Source organism: Citrus clementina, unplaced genomic scaffold, assembly GCF_000493195.1.
Source record: "Citrus clementina cultivar Clemenules unplaced genomic scaffold, Citrus_clementina_v1.0 scaffold_8, whole genome shotgun sequence".
In the NCBI taxonomy this organism is placed as follows: Eukaryota; Viridiplantae; Streptophyta; class Magnoliopsida; order Sapindales; family Rutaceae; genus Citrus; species Citrus x clementina.
Genome location: NW_006262022.1, coordinates 17,051,548 through 17,065,575, shown reverse-complemented (window position 1 = coordinate 17,065,575; position 14,028 = coordinate 17,051,548). Strand labels below are relative to the sequence as shown.

Sequence of the window (14,028 nt, the reverse complement as noted above, 5' to 3'; positions counted from 1 at the left end):
AAATCATTACTTTTCAATCCTTTATACCATAAATGTAAAATTTATTTTTAGTAATAAATAATAACATGAAAAATATCTTGACAAAGAATAAGTTGTTTATAATTACTCTGATGTTTTAATTTTTTTTACCTTTTATTAAAATTTTATAACTAATTTTTTTAGACCCATTACTCAATTCTTTATTCTTCTATATGTAAGTTGATTTTCCCTATAATTTCGTTTCCTCTAAAATAATAGCAGGCCCATGAACATGATCTGTCCCTCATATTTTTCTATATTTATTTAGAAAGGGCCAAAACAGTAAATCCAAAATGCAAACCCCAGAAAAGACCCCAAAACCAATATTATGACATAAATACCCTTTTTTTCTCTCAAGCAAACAAAAACGCCATCTTCTTGTATTTCCCCTCTCTATCCCTCATCGCTCTCCCTCTTCTGCCCCTGTAATTCCCCATTCCCAATCTCGCCCTTCCTTCCTTCAATTGCCCTTTACTCTCTTAATTTTTTTTTCTTCTTCCCTAAATCATTTTACCCGCCAATTCTCTCTCTTCCCCACTTTCAAAAAATCTTACCTTTCTTCCTCTTCACTCTCAATTTTCAAAACCCTAGCTTTAATTTCTCACTCCCTCGGCGTCTTTTAGTTTCGGATACTTGCTTCTTTCCCTCCTCATAAAGACCCTGTTTGTTTTTCTGCATTTTTGTCTATTTCGAGTGTGTTCTTGAAGGTCTTTGATTGGTGGCTCGAATTAGGGTTTCTATGAGTTCAGGTAATTCTCGTCTTTGTTCTTAGTCTGATGATGTTTGATTTTGTGAGCTTTTTGGTGGGTTGCTGTTAATTTTTGTTAAAATTGCTTGTTTGGTTTCTGTGTTGAATTTTGTGATTGTTTTGACTTATTGGTATAATTTGCTTGTTTGATTAGTTTAGCACTCGGGTTCGAGAATTATTATTTGGATTTCTTGTGTATGTGCTGTGCTTACCGCTTTTGTTTTGGCAATGAGGAACTGGCGAGGCACTCTTGATCTTGTTGATTATATTTTGTTCTTTATTCTAATTAATGTAGTTAGAATTTTTGGAAATAAATCTGTTCGTGGCTTTCACTTGGCGAATTTGTAGTCCATAGCATCTTTGGCAATTTGCTAGGATTTCTATGTTGAGTTGGAAATTACTTTTTGTCTGTGTTAACAAGTGCAGTGTTGCTAGCAAGATACTGAAATCAGTTCACTAAGTTTGTAATTTCATATGGGTTGTTTGTTCTAGATGCTTGATGGTTTGAAGGTTATGAATAATAACAATAATAATGAGAGTTTGAAGTCTGGATTTGTCAGTTTGGTTTGTTATGTTTGACATTTATGTACTGTTTGGATTTTTCTTGTCTTCAGAGTCGTCTGGCTTGATTAATGGGAGAATATTAAATGTTTGGTTTTGATTGTTGAAGATCGATTTGAAATAAATGGTATGGCTTTGGATTTAACAGTTGTTTATTCCTAATAACTTTTCAGGCGTATGTGGATAGAATTGAATCAGCTTTTACTTTGACCATCATTGCTAATTTATAGTTCGTTTCTGAGGGCTGAGTTGGTATTGGTTATCTATTGTAATTGATTTCTCCAATGGCGAACCATGATTTGATTCTTGGGCAGCGTCACAATTTGGGCATGGGGCAGAACCAACAGTTGGTGCTAGGCCATAATCATATCATGGGTCTGAACCAGAACCATGATTTGGAATTGGGACAAACCCATGAGCATCATCTGGATTTGGGACAGCAAAATCATGAACTGGGTTTAGGACATCCTCATGACCATGATCTAGATTTGGGACAGAACCATGATCAAGAAGGGGGTGATGGTCATGGCTATGGACATGCGAATGAATTAGCTATGGAACGGAAACCTGAACACGGTGATCATGAGATGCCTCTTCCTGCTCAAAACCACGAGTTAGCTTTATCAGAGAACAATGAATTGGGTGTTTCAGAAAACCAAGAACTTGATGAGAATCTTGACTTAGCGGTGGACCAGCACCAAGAATTGGCAATAGAACCCGTCCAGGATATGGATGTCCACCATTCCCAGCTTGTGGTTAGCGGCAGTCCTGTATTACAGGTTCGTACTATTACTCCAAATTCTGCATTTGAGCTGGCGGTGGGGCAAGAGTTCCCGGACGTTAAGAGCTGCCGCAGGGCATTGAGGGATACAGCAATCGCCCTTCACTTTGAAATGCAAACCATAAAATCTGACAAGACTCGTTTTACTGCTAAGTGTGCAGCCGAGGGATGCCCCTGGCGAATTCATGCAGCAAAGCTCCCGGGTGTTCCAACTTTCACAATCAGGACCATTCATGAGAGCCATACATGTGGAGGAATTTCCCATCTTGGCCATCAGCAAGCGTCAGTTCAGTGGGTTGCAAATTCTGTGGAGCAACGGCTCAGGGAGAACCCTAATTATAAGCCAAAGGAGATATTGGAAGAGATTCACCGGGTTCATGGTATTACCTTATCTTACAAGCAAGCCTGGCGAGGCAAGGAGCGCATCATGGCTGCTATGCGTGGCTCCTTTGAAGAAGGTTATCGCTTGCTTCCTCAATACTGTGAACAGGTTAAACGGACAAACCCAGGGAGTATTGCATCTGTCTATGGAAACCCTGCAGATAATTGCTTTCAGCGCCTCTTTATATCATTCCAGGCATCAATATATGGTTTTCTGAATGCTTGTCGGCCACTCCTTGGGCTTGATAGGACATTTTTGAAAAGCAAATACCTTGGTACTTTGCTTCTTGCTACGGGTTTTGACGGGGATGGCGCTCTGTTTCCTTTGGCATTTGGTGTCGTTGATGAGGAGAATGATGATAATTGGATGTGGTTTCTTTCTGAACTTCATAACCTGCTCGAGATCAATACTGAAAACATGCCTAGGCTTACAATTTTGTCAGACAGGCAGAAGGGCATTGTTGATGGAGTGGAAGCAAACTTTCCAACAGCTTTTCATGGGTTTTGCATGCGTCACTTAAGTGAAAGCTTTCGGAAGGAGTTCAATAACACAATTCTTGTCAACCTTTTGTGGGAAGCTGCTCATGCTTTGACTGTAATTGAATTTGAAGCAAAGATCTTGGAGATTGAGGAGATCTCTCAAGATGCTGCTTACTGGATCCGACGAATTCCCCCACGGTTGTGGGCCACAGCTTATTTTGAAGGAACACGATTCGGTCATTTGACAGCTAATATAGTTGAATCTTTAAACTCATGGATTTTAGAAGCCTCCGGTCTTCCTATTATACAAATGATGGAATGCATTAGGAGGCAGCTTATGACTTGGTTCAATGAACGCCGAGAGACCAGCATGCAGTGGACATCAATACTTGTGCCTTCTGCTGAGAGGCGTGTTGCAGAGGCTCTCGAACGTGCGCGCACTTACCAGGTGCTTCGTGCTAATGAAGCTGAATTCGAAGTCATATCTCATGAAGGAACAAACATTGTGGACATTCGAAACCGATGCTGCCTTTGTCGGGGATGGCAGCTGTATGGCTTGCCTTGTGCTCATGCTGTGGCCGCCCTTCTTTCTTGTAGGCAGAATGTACATCGGTTTACTGAGAGTTGTTTCACTGTAGCAACCTACAGAAAGACATATTCACAGACTATTCATCCAATTCCTGATAAAAGTTTATGGAAGGAGTTGTCTGAGGGAGATGCAAATGCCAGCAAATCTGCTGACATTGTTATCCACCCACCCAAATCACTTCGGCCTCCTGGTCGACCAAGAAAGAAGCGCGTTCGAGCTGAAGACAGGGGACGTGTGAAGCGAGTTGTGCATTGTAGTCGATGCAATCAGACAGGCCATTTTAGAACCACATGTGCAGCACCTATTTGAGTTATTGAGTTATTGAAAGTTGGTTTAGTGTTTAGAAAAGCTGGGTATGTTACTTCTGTGCAAAGGGTTATCGTTTCATTACTGTATTCTTAGTTCTTGTTAGTTATTAGATTTCAAGTAAATGCTTAACTTAGTTACTTTGGTGACATGACATTATTGCAAATTTTTTAGTTCATTAGCAGCTATCCTATTTGAGTGTTTGCTTCAATAATGCTGTGTTATGGAGAAAGGCATTCATGTCATGATCTTGAAGGTTTCGTTGCCCCAAGTTAGCTCACTATAGTATTGTTTTGCACTCGCTTTTCAAACTCTGCCGGAGAAACATATTAGTGACCCCATTATTATCATCTTACTTAAAAAAAAAAAGAAAAAAAGTCGAATTAAAATAGAAAGGAGCTAACATAGTTTCACTAATTTGTTATTTATTTTATCTTAGTATTACATACAAAGATTTGCTATATTGTCAACAAGGTGAAATAAGTTATATATATATATATATATATATATATATATATATATATATATGTGCATCATTCATAAGGGTAGTCAAATTTGCTAACTGGGTTTGTAACAACCGTTTCTCTTCTAAAAGGTCGTGAGAGGTTAAATAGCCATCAAAGGAAAAACTAACATTCCAATGAACACAGTGCCGAAATATTAACCCAATTTGGCCCAAAATTAACCCAATGGGTTGGGTTTAAGGTCGATCTAAACCAAATGAACCCAAAATTATTGCCCAATTGAGTCCAAACCATTTTAATTTAGTTTGAGGTTGGGTTGATTTTGCTCCATTTTAATTGAATTGAATTTCTATTATTAATCAATTTTATGTTATTTTCAATTATAAACTAATATTAAGTCATTAATCAAATTGAATTCAATTTGTACTATCATTTAGTGAAATGTTGTTGTTTTTTTCTTTTTTGGTTCTTATTATTACTGGTGCTATTTTAACCATTTGTAAAAATATTCATCCATAACTTGAGACTTCCTTTCTCATATTGGATATTAGATAAAATGATATGGCCTCCTTCTGCTTGCTATTGTTTGCAGATTTCTTATTTATTCTAGTTTTCCGATGAGTTCATCATTGAATTCACAGCATTAATTAAAAGGTTTGATAATAACATTTGTCAAGTAGACTGTTGATGCACTTGAACCACAAGCAATAAAGAAGGCAAATTTTTATGGCCTATTGAAATTAAAGAAGACAGAGAGGAGAGGAGAAAAAAAAAAAATACCGAAGGGGGAACAAGGACGAATTAGTAGAGCATACGGCAACAACTTTTGATAAGGCCGAGACGAGACATCTCTATTTATAAACACAACAATGGTCTAGCTGAATCAAATCCCACCAAGGGTTCAAAAAAAAATATATATATATATTGAAAAGAAAAATAAAAAGTATATTTTTTTACACTGTTTGGAGCCCACATGGGATTTGACACTCTGATTTGAGAAACTGTCGGTATTATTATTATTATTTTTAATTTGAAATTGAACTGAAATTTTTACTCATTCTTTCTTGATTTCTTCACTTTTACGTTGTTTGGTTTGTTATTCTATGTTCCTACAGCAATTACAAATAATGTTAACTAATCAGGCTTAAATTGAGGCGAAGAAACAAAATGCTCAGGATTTCGTAACTTTTAGAAATGGTCAGACAGATTTTTATTTTTTTTTAAAATTAAGCCCTTTTTCGCCATAGTTAAAAAGAATTAAGAAAACATTTGATATGGTAAAGAAACTTAACTACATTAATATTGCTGATCTTTCTATGATTTCTTATTTTAGTTTGAGCGGTTTTGATCATCATTGTCAACCAGCTACTTGATGAGTGAGTAGTTTGATCATTGTGTTTAACATGCTGCAGATACATCTTAATGATATTACAGGGGAGAAGGAATATCACGAGGCATAATTTACGACCTTGAAAGCCTTCGAGGAAGTGGATGCATTAATGGTGGAATCTGATCACTGCAGTCCGGAGGAAGATCTCGAGGAACAAGGCCAGCATGAAAGGGCCACGAAGCTATCCAATTATGCCAACACTCCAAGGTGCTTCAAATTCTGTTTATTGTATTACCTATACCTGGCTTGGCATGCAGATTTATGCTACAATTATGAGTGGATCCATCGCCATTGCTGCATCAACACTAGACTCTCTACTGGATCTACTAGTTGGGGGCATACTTTAGTGCACTCATTGGACTGTGAAAAATGTCACCATCTGTGAAAAATGTCAACATCTACAAGTATCCTATTGGCAAACTGAGGGTCCAGCCAGTAGGCATTATCATCTTTGCCGCTGTAATGGCCACACTTGGTGTGCGATCACCAAAGCTTAATCTGTTTCTTGATTGTTCGTTGATTGTGATAGTTAATTGCAGCGAGATTGCTATGTACACGCCTAGTTCCATTTGTTTGCAGTGTTTCAGGTGTTGATTGAAGCAGTACAAGAGCTTGGTAAAGATGAAGAGCCCACAAAGATGAGTACAATTCAATTGGCATGGTTGTACTCGATCATGATTGGTGCCACTCTTGTCAAACTTGGTCTCTGGATTTGCTGCAGAAGCTCAGGAAACACGATTGGTCCGTGCATGCGCCAAGGTTAATTAATTTTTAGACTCTGTGTTTTTCATTAATAATTCCGTATTTTCATCAATTGTCCTTTAAAAGTGTTCTGTTTGTTGCTCAAGATGACTATTTTGAGGTGATCACACATGTAGTAGGACTGGTTGTTGTTGCCGTTCGTGGCGATAAATACTTTTGGTGGATTGATCCTGCTGAAGCCATTCTCCTTGCAGTTTGCACAATTAAAAATTGGTCTGAAACTGTTTGGGAAAATGCAGGTGCATATCTTCCCAACAGCAGTCAACCATCAACCATGATCGCTTAATTTTGCACGCGTTTTATGTTCCCGATAATGCAACAACATACGGAAGACATGAGGGATGATGTCTTGATCGCCAAAGCAGAGAAGCTACAAAAGGATGGTTGGAAATCATATTTAAATCAATGACAACATTGATGATTTTAATTTTTTTTTTAACGTCGTTAACATTTATGGTGTGTTTACTTTTGGGTTTGGGGATTGTGAATGAAAGAATGAGAATGAAATATATGTTTACTTAGTAAAATATAATTTAAAAATAAAAATAAATGTATGGGTCCCACACAATTTGAGAATAAGAAATGGAAATCCAATTCTCATGGGGAGTTGAGAATGAAAATGTGGGAATGAGAATGAAACATAAATTTATTTTTTTATCCTTCTATTTTTTTCATATTTCCTAAAGTACCCTTATTCAAATCACAAATAATTTTATTATTTTAAATGTCATTAATAATAATAATAATTATTATTATTAAATTTTATTAACTTTATTATTTTAGTTATTATTAATTATTATTATTATTTTCATTAATATTATCATTATTAACAATAAAAATAATGATAAAAATAATAATTAATAAAAATAATTAATTTATCATTATTAACAATATTATCCTTATTGTTGTTGTTATTATTATTATTATTAATTTTATTATTATTATTAAATTTTATTAACTTTATTATTTTAGTTATTATTAATTATTGTTATTATTATTTTTATTAATATTATCATTATTAACATTTATCATTATTATTATGATTAAACATAATAATAACAATAATTATTAATAACTAAAATAATAAAGTTAATAAAATTTAATTTTAATAATAATAATAATAAATGTTAATAATGATAATACTAATAAAAATAGTAATAACAATAATTAATAATAAATAAAATAATAAAGTTAATAATAATAAATGTTAATAATGATAATATTAACAATAATTAATAGTAACTAAAATAATAAATTTAATAATAATAATAATAATAATAAGAACAAAAACAATAATGATAATATTGTTAATAATGATAAATTAATTATTTTTATTAATTATTAATACTATTGGTATTTTGGTAAATTGATTCTCATTCTCATTCCTCATTCCTATTTATTTTGACAAGTAAACACATCAATGACATTACAGCACATTCCTATTCCCATTTATTTTTGTTAAGTAAACATTGAAATTTCATTTCCATTCCTCATTCCCATTCCAACCCATTCTCATTCCTAGCTCATTCTCATTCCCACCCCATTCCCATTCCACCCCATTCCCATTCTCATGAAGTAAACGTACCATTAGTGAAATGGGCATAAACTTGTCTGAAAATGCCTGAGGAGAGTGAGTAGTTTGACGTCGATGAAAAAATTGAAGATAGGTTTAGTCACTTAGGCTAACTGTAACTGTGGTGCGGGGAAAGGGCAAATATTGTTAGGAAGAGAAAGACAATTTTCTAAATAGAATAATTGAGAGACAATTTTGAAATATGAAATCTGTTGCATTATTCGTAGAGAGAGTACACCAAGTCTTAAATATAAGTAAAAAACTAACAACTTTAGCTAAAAAAACAGGAACACAATACTAGACCATAATCCCATAATCCCATGACTCTAGCAACAAACAAAATAACTCACTAACCACTAATCCACGTAAATCTCTAACACTGCCACTTAATTTTGAATCAGTCAATCAACACTCCCCCTTGATTCAAAATCGCAAATTCCCAACTATAATCTGAAAAATTCATGCTTAGTTTGGGGAAGAGACTTTGCAAATATGTCTGCTGCTTGTTCATCTATACCACAAAGCATGATTTTTCCATTTGCCAACAGCTGCTGAATGAAGTGATGTTGCACATCAATATGCTTGGTTCTGCAATGAAAAATAAGGTTTTTGGCCATTGCAATTGCAGACCTGTTATCACAAAATATGTCAGTAGCTTCCTCTTGTACATAGCCAAAATCAGCAAGGAGTTTTTTGAGCTATAAAGCTTGCCGTGCTGCTAAAGTTGCTGCTGCATACTCTGCTTCAGATGATGACAAAGCTACTGTTTTCTGCTTCTTTGAACTCCAGGTTACTGCTCTAGAACCAAAGCTAAAAATATTGCAAGAAGTGCTCTTTCGATCATCCAAATAACCAGCCTAGTCATTGTATGTGAATCCAAACAATTTGAAATTTGAAACTTTGGAATACTAGATGCCAAAATCAAATGTTCCAGCCACATAGCGAAGGATTCTTTTTGCTACACCAAAGTGTTGCTTTGTAGGATTGTGCATAAATCTAGACACAACACTAACAGGGAAAACAATGTCAGGCCTAGTGTGTGTCAGATAATTTAATCCACCAACCAAACTTCTAAACAATCTTTGATTTGCTTTTTCAATCCCATCTTCATGCTGTAGCTTCTCATTGATGTTCATTGATGTGGCTGCCGCTTCACAATTGCTCATGTTAAACCTCTTTAAAAGATTTGCAGCATATTTCTTTTGACATACAAAAATCCCATCTTCACCTTGTTTCACTTCAAGCCCCAAATAATATTATAGTAATCCTAAATCTGTCATCTCAAATTTTTTTATCATGCTAGGCTTAAAATCATCAATTAATGACTTTGAGGAACCCATATAGATCATATCATCTACATAAAGGCAAATCACCAGAAAATCTCCATTACTTTGCCGCTTTAAATAAAGAGTGGGCTCATTTTCACTTCTTGTGAATCCGCTACTTAGAAAGAAAGAATCAATTTTGCTATACCATGCACGTGAAGCTTGCTTTAATCCTTAAAGGGCTTTTCTCAACCTGTACACTTTGTCCTCGCAACCATTAATAACAAAACCTTGAGACTGAGACATAAAAACCTCCTCCTCTAAAGCTCCATTCAAAAAGGCGGATTTCACATCAAATTGATATACAGGTAGTTGAAATTGTGCAGCTAAAGCCAAAACAACTCTCACCGTCTCAAACGAGCGACATGAGAAAAGGTTTCCTCAAAATCTATACCTTGCTGTTGTGAATATCCCTTAGCCACGAGCCGTGCTTTGTGCTTTTGAATGCTTCCATCAACATTGTACTTTGTTCGAAACACCTATTTGAGCCCTATACCATTTTTGCCTTTAGGAATATCACAAGAATCATATATTTCCCTTAAAGTTATGAATTTCTTGGGTGATATTTCACTAGAGGAGCCATGTGATGAAGAATTTGCAGGACTACTGTTGCTGCTATTACAGAGGGAGAAAGAATGTGGATTTGAAGTTGATGATACATCAGATGATGGTGCTTGTATTTGCTGAAAATTTTCATTTGTAGGAGCTTGAATTACAGTACCTTCCTTGTCATCATTCCATTTCCAGCTAGCTTTTTCATTAACACAACATTCCTGCTGATTATCACTTTGCCACTTATAGGATTATATAGACGATATGCCTGAATTTAGTACTATAGCCAATGAAAATACATTTCTCAGATTTTTCATCAAGCTTAGAACAAAAATTAACCAAAGCATATGCTATACAACCAAAGACTTTTAAGCGGCTTACCCGAGGCTTCTTACCCATCCATGCTTCATAAGGTGATTGATTTAAAACTACTTTTGTTGGAGAGATGTTAAGGAGATATACTGCCGTTGCAACTGCTTCTCCCCAAAACAGATCTGGAAGCCCCTTTGCTTTTAACAAGGTACTGGCCATTTCTACAACTGTTCGATTGTTCCGCTCTACAACGCCATTATGTTCTGGTGTGTATGGTGCTGTGAGCTCCCTACCAATACCATTCTCCTCACAAAATTCATCAAAATTTTTAGATAAAAATTCACCACCCCGATCAGTGTGAAGTGCTTTTACACTCTTACCACTTTGCTTCTCCAATAATGCCTTAAATTTCTTAAAATTCTCAAAGGTTTCAAATTTGAATTTCAAGAAATAAATCCAGCTCATACGACTATAATCATCGGTGAATAATAAAAAATACCGACTTCCACTTAGTGACTTATTTTACATTGGCCCACACAAATCTGCATGCACAAGTTCCAAACAATCTGAAGCTCTCTAAGATTTTCCAACAAGAAATGAGTTCTTACTCTACTTCCCTAAAATAAATCCTTCACAAAATACAAGTTCATTGATTTTCGCAGGCTAACAATCATTTCTTTTTACTCAAAAGTCTCAACCCATTCATATTCAAATGCCCATAACGTAAATGCCACAAATTAGTTTCAGTATTCCCCTTGACACAAAGGCATTCTTCACAACGTTTGAAACATCAAAAGGAAACATTATATTCTGTGTTATAGGAATACTTACTATAGACTGATCAATTTTCTTATCATGAATAACACATGAACCACCATTAAACATAATTGAATATCCAATATTCATCAATTGCCCGACATTTAACAAATTATGAGCTAAACCAGGCACAAACTGCACATCATAAAGAAGTTTCACATTACCTTGTATAGTTTTAATGGCAATTGTATCTTTCTCCTAAACTTTCACTTGTTTGTCATCCCTAAGCCAAACGTCGCTTTTCTGTGTCTATTAAGATCTTTGAATAATGACCTTGACCCAGACATATGATTCGAACATGCACTGTCAACAAACCAAACATCGCTTGAAGCATTAGTAATGGGAGAGTGAGTTATGAACAAGTTACTTTCTTAATTCTCAACTTTTTATGCGAAGTTGACATTCTTTTGCTCATCTTTCTGCTTGTCCCAGCATTCAACTTCTTTATGGCCATATTTCTTACAGTATCAGCATTGAATTACACTTTTTTGTTGACGGGAATCACTAGCATTGCCTCTACTTCTGCCACCATGTCCTCGACCATGAAAACCACCTCTACCTCTGCCTCTGCCTCTTGAATCCTCTGATTTTCCCTTATAAGAAGACTCCCCCTTCACCGGAAAAGCCTTCTCCTATGCCTTTACAACTGATCGATTTAGCATGTCTTCATGAGCTAGCAAAAAACACATCAGTTCATCAAAGGAATAGTCAGACAAATCCTTTGACTCTTCGATTGTGGCCACAACATGATCAAATCTTTTGGTTAGACTCCTCAAAACCTTAGTCACAACAGTTTCAGTGCTCACATTTTCACCATCAGACTTCATATAATTAACAATTCCAGACACTCTAGTCAATAACTTTTGCACTGATTCTTTCTCTCACATAACTAATGTTTTAAAATCACGATGAAGGGTTTGTAATTTCACAGAGATTACCTTCTCATCTCCCAGATACTTTTTCTTCAAAATTTCCCACGCCTCATGAGAAGTGGTTGCTGCGGCCATTCTAGGAAATACTTCATCATCGAGAACTTGCTGGATCATGAAGAGTGCCTTGGAGTCCTTCTTGCGAGCCTCCCATAACTACTGGTTGGGTTCGTCGGGTTCTGGGTCTATAAAACCAGTTTCCACTAACTCCCATAATTCTTGAGATTTGAAGAGATTCTTCATTTTAAGACTCCAAAAATGGCAGCTCACCTCTTTAAAAATTGTAAGAAGGGGCTGAGGTGAAGAATTCATGCCATTAGCTGCCATTGTTCTGGAACTTTGAAAGCTTGCTTTGCTCTCACTTGCTTCTTTGTATTTATTTTTCGTGTCTTTCACACACACACACACTCTCTCTTAACTTGGCTCTGATACGAACTTTGTTAGGAAGAGAGAGATAATTTTCTAAGTAGAATTATTGAGAGACACTTTTGAAATCTGAAATTTGCTGCTCGTAGAGATAGTACACCAAGTCTTAAATACAAGTAAAAGACTAACAACTTTAGCTAAAAAACAGGAACACAATACTAGACCATAATCCCATAATCCCATGACTCTAGCAATAAACAAAACAACTCACTAACCACTAATCCATATTAATCTTTAACACCGCCACTTAATTTTGAATAAGTCAATCAACAAGTATTGCATGTGATTGTTTTGGCTATAACAACCAGTTGATCACTAGTCCAATTGATGATCAGATGAAATGAATTTTGCCTAGGGTATGTATAATGATTTGGTATTGACTTTCTTTATATTTGCAATGATAAACCATTGAGCCTTGGGTCTATATTAATTGGTACTGAAAAGTTAATGGAGTAAAATCAATGGATATAAGATCACAACAAATGTATTGTGTATGTTTGCAAGACTTATGTCTTGCTAATATGACTTTTTGGAGTTGTTTGCTTTAGGTATCTAGTCTGAATCCATATTTTTGTCCATATAAAATTATGCCAACTGTGGTCATGTGCTACATGCAATAAATTAATTTGTGGTCATTGCTTGTTTGGTCATGTTATAATTTATAGTTTCATTAAAGTGATAATTTATATGACTATATCATTGCAAGTTATGAGAGAGCGAATTTATGGCCATTGCTAGAGAGAGAGAGAGAGGAGATATATTAACCATAAAACAAAATGAATGCTTAAAAATGCTAGTTGAGACTATCGACTGGGGTAGTGAAGTTGAGTGTGGATAGTTATTTTAGGGGCAATCCTAGTTTATTTGTTGGTGGTGGTGTTATGTGTGATCATCAAAGAGTGGTGTTAGCTACTTTTGGTTCCTTTTTAAGACACTAAGCCATCCTTTTCGTTGAACTGACGGTTGTTTTAAAGGGTTTAGACCTTACTGTTTAGCTTGATTTTTTACTCTTGAGGTGGAGTCTGATTCAGCAATTGTAGTTTCTTGGGCTATTTCTCATGGCTTCATGCGATATGATTTGCTTGTCTCTTTAGTCAAGTCCAGACATTGTCCTCCGACCCATCTATAGTTATCAGACATGTCTTTTGGGAGACTACATCCACTGCTATCTTCATGGCCAACTGGGCTTATACTCATAAGACTCATCAATGATTTTCAATCTTAGGGACTTTCCAGCTAGTTTACTGGCATTCTTTAGTTAGATGCTCTTGAGATCCCACATGTTTGATGTTAATTTTGTCTTGTTGGCTTGGACATTTTGTATTTTGCTTGTTATTTTTATTTCTCTTAAGAGGTTTTGGTTTATATTCCCTCTTTATTTTATTTTATTTTTAACATTAGTTGATTTATATTATAGTTAGGGTCTGGCTCCAGCCTCACCCCTACCATTTTAGTGGTTATTTAATAAAAAAATTAAATAGGTTGTAACAATCTAAATAAATCTATAAAAAAAGATTTAACTACTATTGGACTTGTTGCTTAATGATGGGTTAGTACTCTCAACAATATTCGATAATTACTCCATAAAACATTAAAACTCTAAATGAATGACAAT

At 35.4% G+C, this 14,028-nt stretch overlaps 1 protein-coding gene and 1 pseudogene across 1 annotated transcript; both read left to right on the top strand.

The window, feature by feature from the left end:
- The first annotated feature begins 329 nt into the window (after positions 1-329).
- Positions 330-4,013, top strand: LOC18035223. Its single transcript, XM_006423907.2, has 2 exons — positions 330-767; positions 1,501-4,013. Exon 2 carries the CDS (start codon positions 1,612-1,614, stop codon positions 3,865-3,867), a length of 2,256 nt encoding a protein of 751 aa, XP_006423970.1. The 5' UTR covers positions 330-767; positions 1,501-1,611; the 3' UTR covers positions 3,868-4,013.
- Positions 4,014-5,731: 1,718 nt separating this feature from the next.
- On the top strand, positions 5,732-6,766 carry LOC18035599 (annotated as a pseudogene).
- Positions 6,767-14,028: the final 7,262 nt, after the last annotated feature.